General features: G+C 39.7%; 1 protein-coding gene and 1 non-coding gene across 5 annotated transcripts in view; one reads left to right on the top strand and one right to left on the bottom strand.

The window, feature by feature from the left end:
- The window catches only part of NFATC3 (nuclear factor of activated T cells 3), a 133096-nt gene that overhangs the window by 13007 nt on the left and 100425 nt on the right, over positions 1–19664 (bottom strand). For all 4 annotated transcript variants that reach the window (XM_057533829.1, XM_057533828.1, XM_057533826.1 and 1 more), the window contains one exon: positions 16705–17706. In XM_057533829.1, the coding sequence (XP_057389812.1) occupies positions 16705–17706 (1002 nt within the window). The remainder of the gene's footprint in view (positions 1–16704; positions 17707–19664) is intronic.
- LOC114235989 (U6 spliceosomal RNA) lies at positions 2176–2282 on the top strand. Its single transcript, XR_003622048.1, has one exon. It is a non-coding gene; the product is annotated as a U6 spliceosomal RNA (small nuclear RNA).

Raw genomic sequence — 19664 nt, forward strand, 5'->3', positions numbered from 1 at the left:
TTGGCCTTTGCTGTACGAATTCAATAAAAGGACCTAACCTTTTATTAGATTCTAGAAGAATGCTTATTTTATCTTGGAAGAGAAGAAACTGTAGTCTTTGTGAACTAATTAGTCTTTGTGAACTAATTAATACTCTCCTCTTAGGCAGATAAAAGAGGGAAAACAACGGAGGAGCCAATCTGTTCAAAATGCAGCCTCACTAAAGGGGTCAAAACAAAACACAAAAACCAGAAATCCTTTGTGCGTAGGCAAAATTTTTCTGCCTTAAGCTTCTTTATTACTAAATTTGAGATCACTCACCTAGCTTTCAGGGGTGACTTAAGGATTACAGTGTGTATGAAGTATTTTAAAGACTCCAGATATATTGTCAAAAGTCTCCCTTCTGAGGTTGCCGAATCTTCACAACTGAGTCCTTCAAAACAGATTCTAAAGTGTAGAACATGTGAGTCCACGTAAATCAGCACATAAATTAGAAGAAAGAAGCCCAGGCCAACAGACGCTGGGGGATTTTGTGAGTTGGCTGATACAGTGGTAGTTTCAGATTGTGCTTGTGGAGACTTGCAGTCCTCGAGACATTTTTCTAGTTCCTTGAAACACTGTTGACAGCTCCAAAAAATACCTGATTTATCTCTTCCTATCACAAAAACTTTCACCAGACATTTAAAGAATTAACACTAACCCTTAAACTCTTCCAAAACATAACAGAGAAGGGAACACTTCCCCTCTCATTCTAGGGCCAGCATTACCCTGATATCAAGGCCAGACAAAGACACTACAAGAAAAGAAAACTACAGAATATCCCCTGTGAATATATATGTAAAAATCCTTAACAAAAGTACTAGCAAACTGAGTTCAGCAGCATACTAAAACGGTTACACATCATGACCAAGTGAGATTTATTCCCAGAATGCAAGAATAGTCCAACATACAAAAAAATCAATGAATGTAATATAGTATACATTACTAGAATGAAGGGAAAAAAACCCATATGATCATCTCAATTAACTCAGAAGTATTTGACAAATTTCAATACTCTTTCAAGATAAAAACACCCAATAAACTAGGAATAGAAAGAAATTTCCTTAACATGTTAAAGACCATATATGAAAAACCCACAGATAACATCATACTCAATGGTTAAAGACTGAAAGCTTTCCCTCTAAGAGCAAGAACATGACAAGGATGTTCACTTTTGCCACTTTTATTCAACACAGTACTGGAAGTTCTAGCCAGAGAGATTAGGCTACAGAAATAAAAGGAAGAGGTAAAATGACCTCTGTTCACAAATGACGTGATCCAATACATAGAAAGCTCTGAAGAATCAACATACAAAAAAAGTTAGCACTAATAAATTACAGGATATAAAATCAACACACAAAATTTAGTTGTATTCTATACACTTTTAATGAACAATCTAAAAAGGAAATTTATAAATCAAGTCCATTTACAATACCATTAAAAAGAACAAAATACTTAAAAATTAACCAAGGAGGGATTCCCTGGTGGCGCAGTGGTTGAGAGTCTGCCTGCCAATGCAGGGGACACGGGTTCGAGCCCTGGTCTGGGAGGATCCCACATGCCGCGGAGCAACTGGGCCCATGAGCCACAATTGCTGAGCCTGTGCGTGTGGAGCCTGTGCTCCACAACGGGAGAGCCCGTGATAGTGAGAGGCCCGCACACCACGATGAAGAGTGGCCCCCGCTCGCCGCAACTAGAGAAAGCCCTCGCACAGAAACGAAGACCCAACACAGCCATAAATAAATAAATAAATAAATAAATAAAAATTAAAAAAAAAATTAACCAAAGAAGTATAAGATTCGTACACTGAAAGCTACACATTGCTGAAGGAAATAGAAGATCTAAATAAATGGGAAAACATCCCATGTTCAAGACTTCAATATTGTTAAGATGATAATACTACCCAAAGCAATGTACAGATTCAATGCAATCCCTATCAAAATCCCAACAGTGTTTTTGCAGAAACAGAAAAACCCATCCTGAAATTCATATACAATCTCCAAGGACCCTGAAAAGCCAAAACAGTCTTGAAAAAGAACAAAGATGGAAGACACACTTCCTGATTTCAAAACTTACTACAAAGCTACAGTAATCAAAACAGTGTGATACAGGCATAAGGACAGACATACAGACCAAAGGAATAAAATAGCCCAGAAAGTGCTCGCTTCAGCAGCACATATACTAAAACTGGAATGGTACAGAGAAGATTAGCATGGCCCCTGTGCAAGTATGACATGCAAATTCATGAAGCATTCCGTATTTTTAAAGAATCTAAAAAGAGTGGATATACGTATATGTATAACTGATTCACTCTTCTGTACAGCAGAAACTAACACAACATTGTGAATCAACTATACTCCAATAAAAATTTAAAAGAAAAATAGCCCAGAAACAAACCATGACAATATACAGTCAATTCATTTTCACTTCCAAGCAAGGGTTCTACTGGACATGCAAAAAAAGAATGGAAGCTGGACTCATCCTTCATACCATATACAAAGTTAACTCAAAATGGATCAAAGACCTAAACATAAGAGCTAAAATTATAAAACTCTTAGAAGAAGAAAACATAGGGCAAATCTTCATGACCTTAAATTGGGCAACGATTTCTTAAGTATGACACTAAAAGCACAGGCAACAAAAGAAAAAATCGATAAACTGGACTTCATCAAAATTAAAAACATCAAAGGATCCTATCAAGAGAGTGAGGGCTTCCCTGGTGGCGCAGTGGTTGAGAATCTGCCTGCCAACGCAGGGGACACGGGTTTGAGCCCTGGTCTGGGAGGATCCCACATGCCGCAGAGCAACTGGGCCCGTGAGCCACAATTACTGAGCCTGCGCGTCTGGAGCCTGTGCTCCGCCAACAAGAGAGGCCGCAATAGTGAGAGGCCCGCGCACCGCGATGAAGAGTAGCCCCCGCTCGCCGCAACTGGAGAAAGCCCTCGCACAGAAACGAAGACCCAACACAGCTATAAATAAATAAATAAATAAAAATTTAAAAAAAAAAATTAAAAAAGAGAGTGAAAAGACAATCCACAGAATGGGAGAAAATATACGCAAATAACTTATTTGATAAGGATTTAATATTCAAAATATATAAATAACTCCTACATCTCAACCAAAAAACCAAACTCAACCAAAAAAATGGGCAAAATATTTGACTAGACATTTCTCCAGAAAAAATAAACAAATGACCAATAAGCTCATGAAAAGATATCCAACATCATTAGTCATTAGGGAAATGCAAAATAAAACCACAATGATACCACTTTACACCCATTTAGGATGGCTGGTTTTTTTTTTTTTTTAATAAAAAATAAGTGTTGGCAAGGATGTGGAGACACCGGAACCCTCATGCACTGTAAATGTAAAATAGTGCAGCCACTGTGGGAAAAATATTAGTTTGGCAGTTCCTCAAAAAGTTGAAAAAAGAATTCCATTTGATCCAGCAATTCCACTCCCAGAATACCCAATAGAACTGAAAATAGAGACTCAGATACCTATACTCCAATATTCAAAGCATCATTATTCACAACAGCCAAAAGGTGGAAACAAACCAAATGTCTTTCAACAGATGAATGGACAAACAAAATATGGCATATACATACAATGGAATATTATTCAGCCATAAAAAGGAATGAAATTCTGATCTATGCTTACAACATGGCTGAACCTTGGAAACATTACGCTAAGTGAAATAAGCCAGACACAAAAGGACAAATGTTGTATTCCACTTATATGAGGTATCTTGAGTAGGGAAAGTTATGGAAATGGAAAGCAGAATAAAGGTTACCACAGGCTGGGTTGTGGGGAGAGAATGGGGAGTTATTGTTTAATGTGTACAGAGTTGTTGTTTAGGGTGATGAAAAAGTTCTTGAAATGCACAGTGGCGATGGCTACACACTACTTGAGTGTACTTAATGTCACTGAACCATACACTTAAAATGGTTAAAATGGTAAATTTTATGTTATGTATATTCTACCGAATTTTAAAAATTTCAAAAACAAACTGCGTGGGACTTCCCTGGTGGTCCAGTGGGTAAGGCTCCGCGCTCCCTGCGCAGTGGGCCCAGGATCAATCCCTGGTTGGGGAACTAGATCCCGCATGCATGCCGCAACTAAGAGCCCGCATGCCGCAACTAAGAGTCCACATGCCACAACTAAAGAAGCCCACATGCTGCAACTAAGCATCCACATGCCGCAACTAAAGAAGTCCACATGCCACAACTAAAAGATCTCGTGTGCCACAACTAACACCCGGCACAGCTTAAATAAATAAATAAAATAAATATTAAGAAAAAAAACTGTGGGTTTTCTCATAGCAGAACAATGTATGAAATGACTGAATGAGGTTTTCACAGATCTAACCATTAACTCAAAGCAACACCTGGAGGACTTCTGTAAATCCCTCTTAAAATTTATAAATCTGGGATATGGAATCTGTTCCTTTTAAAAAAATTTTTGTTTATTATTTATTTATTTAGGCTGCGCTGGGCCTTAGTTGTGTCATGCAGACACTTAGTAGCAGCATGCATGCAGGATCTAGTTCCCCGATCAGGGATTGAACCCGAGCCCCCTGCATTGGGAGCGTGGATTTTTACCCACTGGACCACCAGGGAAGTCCCAGAATCTGTTCCTTTTATAAGAAAGTTTTGAAAAATTAAATATTTATAAATTATGAAATATGTCTGTGGGAAGATGAGCAAAATTTCCCCACTCATCCAAGCTGCCTCCCCATTTTACCAAGTTGCTTACTTTAGCCACCTTATCGATATATATAGGCTTTTCTGGTTTATACAAACAAGACAATGATCTGGTGGGTACAAGAAAAGAAAGGCTTTGGAACTGTAGTGTCATCACTTACTGGATTGGTGACCTAAGGGAAGTTGTTTAACCCTTGTAAATCTGTTTATTTACTTGTGAATTTGTTTACTTATTTATTCAAAGTCTCCTGAAATGTAAGTGTAGGCACTCTGCAACATTTTATAGAAATACAATTATTATTACCTAAATTGATAAAGGCAGGACAATTAAATTATCACTTAATGACCTCATCTAGTCTTGTGGCTTTAACTACCTCCTGCATGCCAACAACTCTCAAATTTATATCTTCAGTCTATAACTCACTTCCAAACTCTAGACTCATTCAGCCAACTGACTACTTTATATCTCTACTTGAATGTTCAACAGATACCATAAACATAACACATCCAAAATTGAACACCAGATCTTTCTCCAAAACCTGCTCCATCCAGAGCCTTCCCCATCTTACCTGACAGCAACTCCATCTTTTCAGTTGCTCAGGCAAAACCCCATTGGTGTCATCTTTAACTTCTTTCTCTCACACCTCACATGGAATCTGTCAGGAAATGCTACTGGCTCTAACTTTAAAATACATCAAAAATCAGTCCATCTCTTAGTCCAAACCATCATTTCTGGCCTGGATTACTATAATAGCATCTTAACTGGTCTCCCTGTTTCTGCCCTTGCCTCTCTACCCAGCAGCCAGAGTGACCCTGTTAAAACCTATATCAGGGGCTTCCCTGGTGGTGCAGTGGTTAAGAATCAGCCTGCCTCGCAGTGGTTAAGAATCCGCCTGCCAATGCAGGGGACATGGGTTCGAACCCTGGTCTGGGAAGATCCCACATGCTGTGGAGCAATTGAGCCCATGCGCCACAACTACTGAGCTTGCACTCTAGAGCCCTCGTTGCACAACTACTGAGCCCACGTGCCACAACTACTGAAGCCCATGCGCCTAGAGCCCATGCTCCGCAACAAGAGAAGCCACCATGAGAAGCCCGTGCACCGCAACAAAGAGTAGCCCCTGCTCGATGCAACTAAAGAAAGCCTGCATGCAGCAACGAAAACTTAATGCAGCCCAAAAAAACCAAAAAACAAAAAACCAACAGTAATTTAAAAAAAAAAGAATCCGCCTGCCAGTGCAGGGGACGTGGGTTCGAGCCCTGGTCCCAGAAGATCCCACATGCTGTGGAGCAACTAAGCCCGTGCGCCACAACTACTGAGCCTGCGCTCTAGAGCCCGTGAGCCACAACTACTGAGCCCACGTGCCACAACTACTGAAGCCTGCGCGCCTAGATCCCGTGCTCCACAACAAGAGAAGCCACCGCAATGAGAAGCCTGCGCACCTCAACGAAGAGTAGCCCCCGCTCACTGCAAGTCGAGAAAGCCCGCGTGCAGCCAAAAAATAAATAAATAAACAAATTTATTTTAAAAAAAAAGTTCTCAGTTTTAACTTCCTTTTTTTTTTTTTTTTTAAATAACTTTATTTATTTATTTTTGGCTGTGTTGGGTCTTCGTTTCTGTGCAAGGGCTTTCTCTAGTTGTGGCGAGTGGGGGCCACTCTTCATCGCGGTGCGCGGGCCTCTCACTGTCGCAGCCTCTCTTGTTGCGGAGCACAGGCTCCAGACGCGCAGGCTCAGTAGTTGTGGCTCACGGGCTTAGTTGCTCCGTGGCATGTGGGATCTTCCCAGACCAGGGCTCGAACCCGTGTCCCCTGCATTGGCAGGCAGATTCTCAACCACTGCGCCACCAGGGAAGCCCTCAGTTTTAACTTCTAATACAAATAAAAACTGATACATACAAACCACCTAAATAAAAGTTCTTGGGGATCCTCAAAAATTTTTAAGATTATAAAGGAGTCCTGAGAAAAAGACAGTCTCTTCAGCAAGTGGTGCTGGGAAAGTTGGACAGCTGCATGTAAATCAATGAAGTTGATTTACACACCCTCACACCATGCACAAAAATAAACTCAAAATGGCTTAAAGACTTAAACATGAGACATGACACTATAAAACTCCTAGAAGAGAGCATAGGAAAAACATTCTCTGACATAATACCAATGTTTTCTTAGGTCAGTCTCCCAAGGCAATAGAAATAAAAACAAAAATAAACAAATGGGACTTAATCAAACTTACAAGCTTTTGCACAGCTGAGGAAACCATTAAAAAGAAAAACAACAACGAAAAGACAACCTACGGAATGGGAGAAAACATTTGCAAATGATATGACAGACAAGGGCTTAATCTCCAAAATATACAAACAGCTCATACAACTCAACAACAAAAAAACAAACAACCCAATCAAAAAATGGGCAGAAAACACATGGGCATGCTAACAGATGCTCAACATCACTAATTATTGGAGAGATGCAAATCAAAACTACAATGAGGTACCACCTCACACAGGCCAGAATGGCCATCATTAAAAAGTCTACAAATAAATGCTGGAGAGGGTATGGAGAAAAGGGAACTACACTGTTGGTGGGAATGTAAGTTGGTACAGCCACTATGGAAAACAGTATGAAGATTCTTCAGAAAACTAAAAATAGAATTACCATATGATCCAGCAATCCCACTCCTGGGAATATACCCAGACAAAACTATAATTCAAAGAGATACGTGCGCCCCTATGTTCATAGCAGCACTGTTCACAATAGCCAAAACATGGAAATAACCTAAATGTCCATCGACAGATGAATGGATAAAGAAGATGTGGTACATATATACAAGGGAATACTACTCAGACATAAAAAAGAATGAAATAATGTCATTTGCAGCAACATGGATGCAACTAGAGATTATCATACTAAGTGAAGTAAGCCAGACAGAGGAAGAGAAATATCATATGATATCACTTACATGTGGAATATAAAATATGGCACAAATGAACTTATCCACAAAACAGAAACTGACTCATAGACATAGAAAACAGACCTGTGGTTGCCAAGGGGGGCGGGGGGGGGGGGGGAAGGAGAGGGAGGGACTGGGAGTTTGGGTTTGGTAGATGCAAACTATTACGTTTAGAATGGATAAACAGCAAGGTCCTAATATATAGCACAAGGAACTATATTCAATATCCTGTGATAAACCATAATGGAAAAGCATATAAAAAAAGAATGTATATGTGTGTATAACTGAGTCACTTTGCTGTACAGCAGAGATTGGCACAACACTGTAAATCAACTATACTTCAATTAAAAAGAAAAAAAAAAGGAGTCCTGAGACCAAAAAGTTTGAGAACTGTTGCCCTACACGTTTGGCTCCCCATTACCTCCTTGACCACACATCTCCTACTACTTTCCCCCTAGATCCCTCATATTCCAGCCACACTGGCCTCATTGCCATTCCTCAATAAGCCAGACATGCTCTTACCTTAGGGTCTTTCCTCTGCTTGTCCCTTTTGCCTAGAATACTCTTCCCCCAGGTATCTACATTGGTAATTTCCTCATCTTCAAGGTTTTTTCGTCTCATCTTCAAGTTTTTGATCAAATGTTACTTCATCAATGAGGTTTATTTACTGTATTTAAAATTGCATGGACTTCCCTGGTGGCACAGCAGTTAAGAATCTGCCTGCGAATGCAGGGGACACAGGTTCAATCCCTGCTCCAGGAAGATTCCACACACTGCAGAGCAACTAAGCCCGTGTGCCACAACTACTGAGCCCGTGTGCCACAACTACTGAAGCTCACAAGCCTAGAGCCCATGCTCTGCAACGAGAAGCCACCGCCATGAGAAGTCCACGCACCGCAACGAAGAGTATCCCCTTCTCGCCACAACTAGAGAAAGCCCTCACGCAGCAACAAAAACCCAACACAGCCAAAAAAATAAATAAATAAAAAATAAGTAAATAACATATTTTTGTCCCTGTGAATGATTCATTTCCAAAGGAACTCAGAAACAGGATATGAATTTTAAAATAGAATACATCTTTAGACACTGGCTCTGTATCTTACACTTGACAGACATCAGAAAGTTACTATGTTTACTGTGTTTATAGAAGTGAGATTATATAAAGTAATCAACTATAGTTATTTCAGAAGCCACTAAACACATGCAAGACGATCTAAATTTCAGACAGACCTGGATTCAAATGCCAGTCCCAGTGTCTGTGGTCATATAACACTGGTAAAGTGCTTAAGCTCTCTGAGCCACATCTCTGAAAATAAGGTTAATAATTCACTTTTTACAGATTGTTGGGAAGAACTAATGAGCTACTAGCAAAGTGCCTACCACAGTGTTCAAAAAAAAAAGTTTTATTATCAAGAAAGAGTAACCATAATTCATTATTATTATTTTTAGATTGTAAAACATTTATTTATCACAGATACATCCAGGTTTCAGAGATGTTAACATGTTTGAAATAAAAAGTGCCCAATAGAATCAATGAAATACATACTGTAAGTAGTGTTGGGGCAATCAGCGAAGTATTTAAAAACTAAATTTAGATCCTACTCTCAATATCTTACAACTCTGTGTCTTATACTCCAATAAAGTCTAGGTTAAATAAAAAATTTAAATATTAACAGTAAGATCATTCAAGTCCTAGAGGAAAATATAAGTGGGAACTTTGTATAACACTGGGGTAAGATAAGCCTTTCTAAACAAGATTCCCAAAGCACAAATCAAAAAGAAATGCTGCGGCGCAACTAAGCCCGTGCGCCACAACTACTGCGCCTGTGCTCTAGAGCTCGTGAGCCACAACTACTGAGCCCATGTGCCACAGCTACTGAAGCCCATTTGCCTACAGCCCGTGCTCCACAACGAGAAGCCACCACAATGAGAAGCCCGCGCACCACAACGAAGAGTAGCCCCTGCTCACCGCAACTAGAGAAAAGCCCTCGCACAGCAATGAAGACCCAATGCAGCCAAAAATAAAAACAAACAAACAAACAAACAAACAGAAATCAAAAAGAAAAGATATATTAGGTTGGACCACCTAAATATTTTACATTTCTATAGATCAAAACACTATTTTAAAAACTGGTAAACAAACGAACTGGCAAAATATATATGCAATACATGTGAGACAGAAAATTAATTCATTTATTATTTTTAAATACACTTTTTGAAGTGAATTTATTTTGAAGACTTCTGATATGCTGTGATATGCTGGCTATTTACTGGTAACCTCTCTTGGATTTTTCCCAGTTTATGTATAAATTTTAGTGTCAAGTTGATTCAAGGAAAAAATTTTGTTCATATGCAATATAACTAATTTGTGCCATGTGAGATAACACAGACACACCTGATATGAGAAATAAAAGGTCTTCTCAAATGCTTGCCCTTGCTTCACTGGGTCTAAAAATTAAATTTTCTTATTATATGTCCAAGAGTGGTTGCGTTTAAGGTCCTGAATCCCCATCATGATCCATTCTGCATAAGCCATGATACAAAGCCTACATGGGTATTATTTGTGGGACTTTTTGCCTCTGGAATTATCCATCATAAGTATGTTTGAGGCTGGATGGTACATGTATGCCTCCCAGAAGAGTATTCATGAGTTACCCAGAGTCCTAGTTAAAAGAGAAAGTTCAGTATTATCTACCTCCCTCCACTACTGAGCCCCTAAGTGATTCAACACCTCATTTGGGACCCATTCTCATCATTGGCTATGCATGGCTTTCTTTTATTTATTTAAATACAATAAACACCAGTAAACGAGTATCCAACAGGTGGGCTAGCACACTGACAATAATATTTACCATTCTGCTCCTCCATACCAGTCTCCTGATTTCCCCATCCAAGTTAATCACCTGAATCTTGTATTTATCATTTCCTTGCAACTGGAAAGCAGGTTCATCTGCTTGTCACCTATATAGAACTGCAGCAGCAGAGGTCATGTCTAGAGTCCCTGTTTACAGTCAAATTAGCAATTGCCCTACATTCAGGATCAGCATGTTACTGCACAGAGCCTGCAAGTGGCAGTGTCAGTTTTCACCACAGCAGCAGGTCAGGCTATATTTAACATGTACCCTCTTCTCTGCTGAAGAGCTGTAGCTATGGCTCTGTTAGTTTGTGAACAAAGAAGGACAAGAGGGAATTGAGGGACTCTAATGGAAAGTTCTTACTGGATTCAGCTCAATCACAAATTAAATGGGCCTGTATTTAAAAGTCTAAGACAGTCTAGTTTAACAATACCATAATCTTAATTAAAATGCTTAAAACACAGCTGTGGGGCTTCCCTGGTGGCGCAGTGGTTGAGAATCTGCCTGCTAATGCAGGAGACACGGGTTCGAGCCCTGGTCTGGGAGGATCCCACATGCCGTGGAGCGGCTGGGCCCGTGAGCCACGGCTGCTGAGCCTGCACTTCTGGAGCCTGTGCCCCGCGACGGGAGGGGCCGCGATAGTGAAAGGCCCGCGCACCGCGATGAAGAGCGGTCCCCGCACCGCGATGAAGAGTGGCCCCCACTTGCCGCAACTGGAGAAAGCCCTCGCACGAACCAAAGACCCAGCACAGCCAAAAATAAATAAATAAATAAATAAATAAATAAATAAATAAATAAATAAATAAATAAATAAATAAAATTAAAAAAAAAATCTGAGACTCAAATTTCAAAAAAAAAAAAAAATCCCTTTAAAAAAAACAAAAACAAAAACACAGCTGTGACAATTTCTATATTTTTGTACTGTTTTAATGTATATCACTTGGTCCAAATCTGGGACATACACACTATAATGCACAGAAGTGTTTAGGAAAAATTACAGCTCCAGGCACACAAACTTTACCATCTGAGTAAAAACTCACTGATAATTTTACAGAGTAGCACATGCTTTCCAAGCAGGGGCAATGGTACACTTAGGTAGCAAAGAAAAATGAAAGTAGCAAAAGAATTTTGAACAATACTCTAATTGGTTGAGTAAGTATATATTACAGCCTTCCAAGGGGACTGCTTGAAAGAGAACATCAATTGGTAAAGGTCAGTATTCTGCTGCTGCTACTACCCCAAGGAGTAATCCCCCTGAGGAGGGAGCCACATTACTCTGAAAACAAGAAACGCTTCTGGGACTCTCCTGAGTTTGGAAGATTGACATGAGGGGTCAAAATCACCTCAGTGAACCTGAACAAGGATAACTGCAAAGTTTAGTCGTGGGTTCCAAAAACATATGTAAAAATCCATGGTGGAGGGGTGGGGGGTGGGGATACAGAATGGATGTGATTTAGTTATGACTAATGACTAGTACTTATGACTCACTAAATTAACAGCAAGATGAAGCTAAGAAAATCCCCTGACCTAACACCAAACTGATAAATAAAGTCTTCTGAACAAGGAAGGTGACGGTCCCAATCCACTTTGAGCTGGCTAGAGTGTTCCCTTCTGGATATGCACTACGAAAAGGAACCGAACACCAGGATTCAAGCAGAAGGGAACTTGCATGTTAGTGAGGCTGAGGGAAGGATGAAATTGCTGGAGTGTTTTTAAGACTTGGGAAAGAGATCAAGATTTCGCACATGTGAAGGATTATTACAGAACAATGATTAGATTTGTTCTGCATGATTCCAGAGGCACCAGAGCCCACATAAAACAAGGGCAGCTGGAACTTAAAAGGCCCTGAGATGTTCCAAAGAATCTGGAGATGAAGAGACCAACAGGAATATAATATCACTAGGGATACCAGAGTATGAATTCCAGTGTGAAAGACGAGGATGGAGTAGAGAGCCTTTAAAACTTCATCTATACTGAGAGTCTAGAATTTTAAGATTGCCCTGGCCCCTCTCACAAACCAAGGCTCTGCTGAGGAAACAGCATTTTCTTTCATCTATTCTGCTTGCTCTACATCCACAGTCTCAAACCACAGACTGATGAAAAACATGATTGCAGATACTGAAAAAACTCTTAGAGTACTGAATTAGGAACCAGGAGACTTGGGTTTTAGTCTTTACTCTGCTATTAAATCAGTGTTACCCTGGATGAATACCTTAAGCTCTGTAAAACTCAGATTCTTTATCTATAAAATGGGGGAGCTGTATTAGAGTATTTTTAGTTCTACAAGTCTTGAATTTCTGAGCTGAGGTGCACTAATATCTTCTCTATTAAATGTCACTGAATTTATAATAAAAAATTAAGGTGTTAATGTCCGTATTTTTAAAAAATTATTTATTTATTTATTTATTTATTTATTTATTTAGTTATTTATGGCTGTGTTGGGTCTTTGTTTCTCTGCGAGGGCTTTCTCTAGTTGCGGCAAGTGGGGGCCACTCTTCATCGCGGTGCGCGGGCCTCTCACTATCGCGGCCTCTCTTGTTGTGGAGCACAGGCTCCAGACGCGCAGGCTCAGCAATTGTGGCTTATGGGCCTAGTCGCTCCGTGGCATGTGGGATCTTCCCAGACCAGGGCTCGAACCCGTGTCCCCTGCATTGGCAAGCAGATTCTCAACCACTGCGCCACCAGGGAAGCCCAATGTCCGTATTTCTAAAAGTAACAGTCAAGTAATACCTGAATGATTCTTGACAGACTCCATCTTAATTAAAAATTTCAAAAATAAAAAGGATATTTTATTTGTTTTAATCTTTAATTTGATAAAAAAGAAAGGGGTAAATAAATATAAAACAAATAGGATTAATGAAAGTTATTAGGATTAGATGATAAGTATATTTAACTAGTATAACACAAATTTAAAGAAATTACTTGTGTCCTCTAGTTGTGGAGTGGAAATTACTTTGTACTTAATACTTAGCACAATATAGAAAAGTTAAAATAAAACTTGAGCTCAAGCTAACTGCAAAGTTCGCTTTAAGTACTTCTAATCCTTTTTGGCATGTTTTATGGCTTACTTTTAAAGCTTACCAGAAAGGGGCCATTCAAGTACTTCAGAGTTCCAAGTACTAGGGAGTTCAAGGCCTATGAAATATGTTATTATTGTTCTTTTAATGAATTTATATTAAAACTCTGCAGCACTGTAGGATTTTCTAAGCCTCTAGTTTACCTTCAAAGGCAAATCCAAAAAAAAAAGGCAAATCCAAATAACATAATCAATGAGTCAGTTGGCAAACATCAAAAATTCATTTGATATTTGATAGCATCAAAATGTAAATTGCAAAAATTATACATCAAATAATCGGAGGTGCCCAGGAGTGTATTTTAGTTCTCCCACCCCCTCTTTAATTACTGCTAGCACCACTGAGCTTTTTTTTTTTTTTAAGCATTTTTGTGGCTGCACCGCACAGCATGCAGGATCCTAGTTCCCCAACCAGGGATTGAATCCACGCCCCCTGCATTGGAAGCACAGAGTCTTAACCACTGGACCACCAGGGAAGTCCCACCACTCAGCTTCTATCAAGTCTCCTGATAGGTAGCAATAAGGGAATTCATTAGCCAGTCCTTGTCCTCTGTGGGGAACTTTGCTTAATTGTGAATGGAACAAAAATGAAATTGCTTTTATACTTGCCCTCATAGACCTCATTTTTCCAGATTCTCTGTTTCTGCAACACATCTTCACATATTCAAAAGAATCTTCACATATTCAAAAGATGAAATAGGGCTTCCCTGGTGGCGCAGTGGTTGAGAGTCTGCCTGCTAATGCAGGGGACACGGGTTCGAGCCCTGGTCTGGGAAGATCCCACATGCCACGGAGCAGCTGGGCCCGTGAGCCACAATTGCTGAGCCTGCGCGTCTGGAGCCTGTGCCCCGCGACGGGAGGGGCCGCGATAGAGAAAGGCCCGCGCACCGCGATGAAGAGCGGTCCCCGCACCGCGATGAAGAGTGGCCCCCGCTTGCCGCAACTGGAGAAAGCCCTCGCACGAACCGAAGACCCAACACAGCCAAAAATAAATAAATAAATAAATAAATAAATAAGAAAAATCCTTTAAAAAAAAAAAAAGATGAAATAAATAAAAATTCCATAAAGCCTTTCTAAAAGTTCCAATTTGCTGTCCCCCCAAAAATCACTCAATCTGTGGTAAATTAGAAAGAGCAGGTTCCAGCTTTGGTCTCTTTTTAGAGAAACAGTCTTCATTTGGAAAGAAAATGAACTGGAATACCCAGCAGCTATGAGACCTGCTTAATAAATCTTGTGTTTTCAGTGGCATCACTGAAGTGGTAGGTTATCACACTCCAGGTCTCACCCTTTGTTTCAGGGATTAAAATTCTAAACACAAACCTTGAAAGCAATACAAGTGTGACAGATCAGATGCTGTTGTGAACATATATTCATGCAGTGAAATTCTGCACATGCATTCCTAGAGAATGTTCCACTATTCTCTAGGAATTAAAAAAAGCTTGGGGGATCCCCTTTAGCGCTGCGTTCTAACCACCACGGCCTGCTGTTGCTGGGGGGCAGCTGTAGTACTGCAAGAAAAAGACTAGACTGAAAATACCTGCCTCCAGTCTCAGCTCTGCTACTTACCAGTTATGTGACCTTCAGAAAGTCTGATTCTCTAAATATAGCTATCTAGAGGATTAGTAAGAGTTAAATTAGATAACAATGCTATGCAAATTGTAGGTTTTGCTTGTTTACAGCTATACCTTCTGTTTATACACAAATGACCTGGCATATCCCCTTGCGGCTTTCAAAGCCGTCCTCTACTATGCCATCTGCCCTCCAGCCACAGAAAATCATGCTTTCCCAGACATAGCTCTATGTTTCTGCTTCTGTTGTCTGGTTTTCCCTTTGATTCTCATTTACTGATACTATACTTGTTCTTAGCCAAAAGGATAAGAAGTGATTGATCCTTATTTACTGAAAAATATACTCATCCTCCAAGACTGGCTTAAAAGTCATCTCCTCAAGGAAGCCTCTCTGAACCCTTCTTATAGAATCTTTCACATCTCTTTGCTGATCTCCCAATGTGCTTCTTTTATATCTTGGTTGTAAGTGACTAAGACCTACTGCATCATTGTATCCTCATATACTGATCTGACAGTAAAGCCCTGGTGCCAGGTCGGGGGTAGGGTGGGGGCTCCCACATTTTATCATTTTATTTACCTTCCTTTTCCCTTAAGTTTGGAATTTGGAATTTAAAACCAGCTTTGCAACTAAGTAGTAAATAGCCTCTCCAGATGTATAAAGGAAATGGCTGACCTAGAGTTACTTTTCTACAGATTAATACAGAATCAGAGAGAGAATTAAAATTCTATATCCATGTTTCAAATTTTTCATATTGTACAACACTTACAGGTAGCTTTCACTGAATTCCTATTTAGACAAAATTTTACTACCATATAAATGACAAAGCCAAGAATAAACTAAAATTATTACCTGAAAATCCTACCTTGGGGGAATTTTCAATTATTAAAATAATTTCCAGAGTTTGCTGTCCAATTTATGATTTCATAAAAATAGAGGTTTACATACCAACTTGCTACATTTACATAAAGAGCTTCTTTTTATCATGGTGCCAACAGCTGTACCAGCAGCAGCAAACCAGTCTGGTCTTGTACTATCACCACTATCTGACTCAGCAAGCTGGCAGGGCCACAGAGAAGCAGGTTCTTTACTTGTATGAGTCTCCTCAAGGACAAGAACTCTATCCTCATACCTTCCTAGTATTCCTAGCATTTAACTCTGTGCCTTGCAAAGAGATGGCATTCTGCAATGTTTAGTGAATTAACACTTCTGAATTCCATTCTCTAGACACTGTGACCTCACTGTATGTTCTGAAAGGAAAAATGCTCAATAAAAGCTCACATCTTCATTTCCATCACAAATAGGTGGTAGGTTATTACTCAAGGTCTCACCCTTCGCAACAGATATAAGTGGTAAAATAGACTTTAAAGCATATATGTTCATGTCTATCTTCAGAGTCATATATCAACATATTTCTAGTAAAAACAACTTATTAAAAAGCCCAACCATATGCCAATAAACAATCCATGGTAACTTTCTCATGACTCTTAAGGGAAGGAAGTTCCTGGATCTTCACTGCTTCAAAGCATAAAGATGAACTTACCATCATCTAAAGTGATGTCCTGAAGACCAATTGTAGAAAAGTTAGGTTCTTGCTCTTCAGGTTCAGGTTTAATGTTCACAGTTGCCTCATCAGGTGGAAATGAAGCTGGATCGCACAAACTGTGACATAATAAGGATGAAGGTGCAGAAAGACCTCCCTGGCCTGTACTTTGTGCTTGAGTTGAGTGCTGTCCAGAATGCATTCTGGTGGCTAGAGACTGTGATGAGGCAGTTCCTGAGCTAGGAGACTGGTAAGGCATAGGCTGTAGCTGAGGAGATGGTGGCCCAGAAAGTGGTGAACTGGCCAAGGGATGAGAGGCTGCTTGGGAAGCTGTTGTAGCAGTCCCTGAATGTGAAGGACCATACGTAATGGGTTGTAACTGAGGGGAAGGCTGACCTGTGACCTGATCAGCCACTGGAGAAGAAAGAGATCTTTGTCCTGTGTTTGAACAACAGTATCCCATTGACGGCAGATGAGGCAAGGTCTGCACAGAATGAGGTGTGTGGGCTAAGAGATGTCCTGTTGAGCCTGAATTTGAAGAATGAAAAGGTATGGATGATGGTGGCTGACAGCCAAGATTTATTAAATTAGGAAGAGCTGCATCCTGCTGAAACAAAACTGGATCAAATTCTTGACTAGAGGCAGCATTAACAGGAAGACAAGTTGGTCCATTGAATACGACATTAGTTTGCATAGGCTGATAGGAAGACCCTACAGGAGGTGTTGGTGTGACTTGAAAAGGCTGGTGCACAACTGAAGAAGGTATCATATGCTGTTCTTTACCAGCACTCTCATCCCTACACTGCAACTGTGGCAGATGGGCTGAGGTTACCATGGATGCATATGTTAGCTGGATGGGACAAACCAAGCTTCTCTGTGCAGACAGTACACTGTCATGTAGGTGTCCTGTATCTGAAGAAGGCCTCTGGGTCTGGACAGGATGAGGCAATGACGGAACTGAAGACAAATCAATCTCTTCTCTGTGTTCTTGCTTCATCAAAACTGAAAAGAAAGTGATTAATGCAAATGTTATTACATAATACATAAAATAATTATGAAAGGACTTCATTCTAGGCTACACAACTGTAGTGCACACACAAGCCAGGGGTTGAAAACTCAAATGCCTTCAGGGAAGGCAGATAATATAAAATATGTGAAACCAGTAAATAGAAGACAACACGGAGCGGTTCTTGCTTCAAAAGTATTCAAGTTAAAAAAAAGAAAAAAACCAATACTGCATAGACCTCTATGAAATGATGTTGGAAAGATCTCTAAGACACGTTGTTAAGTAAAAAAAAAGTCAATTGCAGAACATGCGTACATGTCACAGTTCACATAAAATATTGTGTGTGTATATATACATACGCATATACACATGTACACATGTTTTTGTTTATATATGTGTGGATATCTCTGGAAAGATGCACAGGAAACTGATAACTGTTGGGTTTATTGCTGGGAAGGGAAACTAGGTGAATAGGGGATAGGAGCATGAGGAAGATTTACTTTTTACTGTCTAAGTTTTGGGGCCTTTTGAATGTTTTCCACCATGTATATATATTACTTATTTAAAAATAAATAATTTTTAAAAAACCCCAAGATCATTATGAGGTAGGGATTATTATTATCCCTGCCTTATAGATGAGTATACTGAAGAGGAGATTAAAGACACTACGACCTCACAGCAGCTAAGTCGTATCATAAGGACTTGAACACAGGTTTTTCTACCTCCAAAGTCCATGCTTTTATTCACTGCAGTATACTGTATTACCAACGGAAATTCTACTTCACCATTCCACCAAGCAAGCAGAGTTACAAATACCAATCATCATCCTTTATGACATTAGAAAAGTAGCAGATCCATGATTTAGGATGAGTCTACCTGATGAAAGGACTGCTTAAAGTAGGAATCAATGCATTTTGCTTATTTTATTTAATATGCATATCAAAACAGAAAAGAACCGTCAGTTAATTTATTGTGTGTCAAAACAACTGATGTCATTGTTTCTCTTGGCAAGCACTTCAGTCCATTTTTCTAAAAATTATCTACTTTAGCCTCCTATTGAAGTGTTATAATACATTTAAAAATAATTTTCCTAAATTCACATCTCATTGTTCCTTCCAAGTTTGTACTAAGAATTAACATAATTAAAATTTTCATGATCTTCACAAAATATAAGAAACTCCATTTTATGTCAAAGGAAAATAACGAGACCCAAAACAAGGTCAAATCTCATCTGTCCATTTATCAAACCTTTGCGAAGTACAAGTCTCTTCACATAAGCATGGTCTCAATCTGAGAAAATAAAGGTAAGAATTAAGATAGCCCTGATAGTATATTTTACTGTAGAAGAGGTAATTAATGGAGCACTTGTTTGGGGTGCATTTGAGTTCTGCACTTTGCTCTGGCTTCCTAGAAGAACAGGATGGGTTCATTATTCACCTGCTTTAGCCTCTAAATCTGCAACTGGTGAGCCCACCTCTAACAATGAGACACCAACCCTAAGGACCGAGAGAAAGGTATATCACCAATCTTGTTGCTTCTGCCACAATGCTCATGTTCTTGACCCAGACCTCCATCCAGTTTCTGATTCTTGCTCAGGTATTTCAAGTATGGTTCACCGTGTCTATTGGCTCCTGACCTCTCTAATGTCTTTTTCTTTTTCTTCTCTTTTTTTTTCCCCCTAATGTCTTGATGCACTTACTTTTCTTCTGACTTTGGCAGAACTAGAACTTTGTCCTTGGACTACTAGATTTTTTTGTCTTCTGTTTCAGCTCCTACTCTGGTCTCAGGAAAGCTACAGTGAATCCTATATCCAGAGTCATATTTCTACATAAGGAAGGAGAATATCCAAAGAAAGCCTACTCTCATCCCTTAATCCTGAATGGAACAGGTGGGGCCCTTGGTTACATAAGTGGTTGGTTATCGTGCACTAAAAAGGAGACAGAGGGACTGAAAA

This window comes from Balaenoptera acutorostrata, chromosome 19 (assembly GCF_949987535.1).
Source record: "Balaenoptera acutorostrata chromosome 19, mBalAcu1.1, whole genome shotgun sequence".
In the NCBI taxonomy this organism is placed as follows: domain Eukaryota; kingdom Metazoa; phylum Chordata; class Mammalia; order Artiodactyla; family Balaenopteridae; genus Balaenoptera; species Balaenoptera acutorostrata.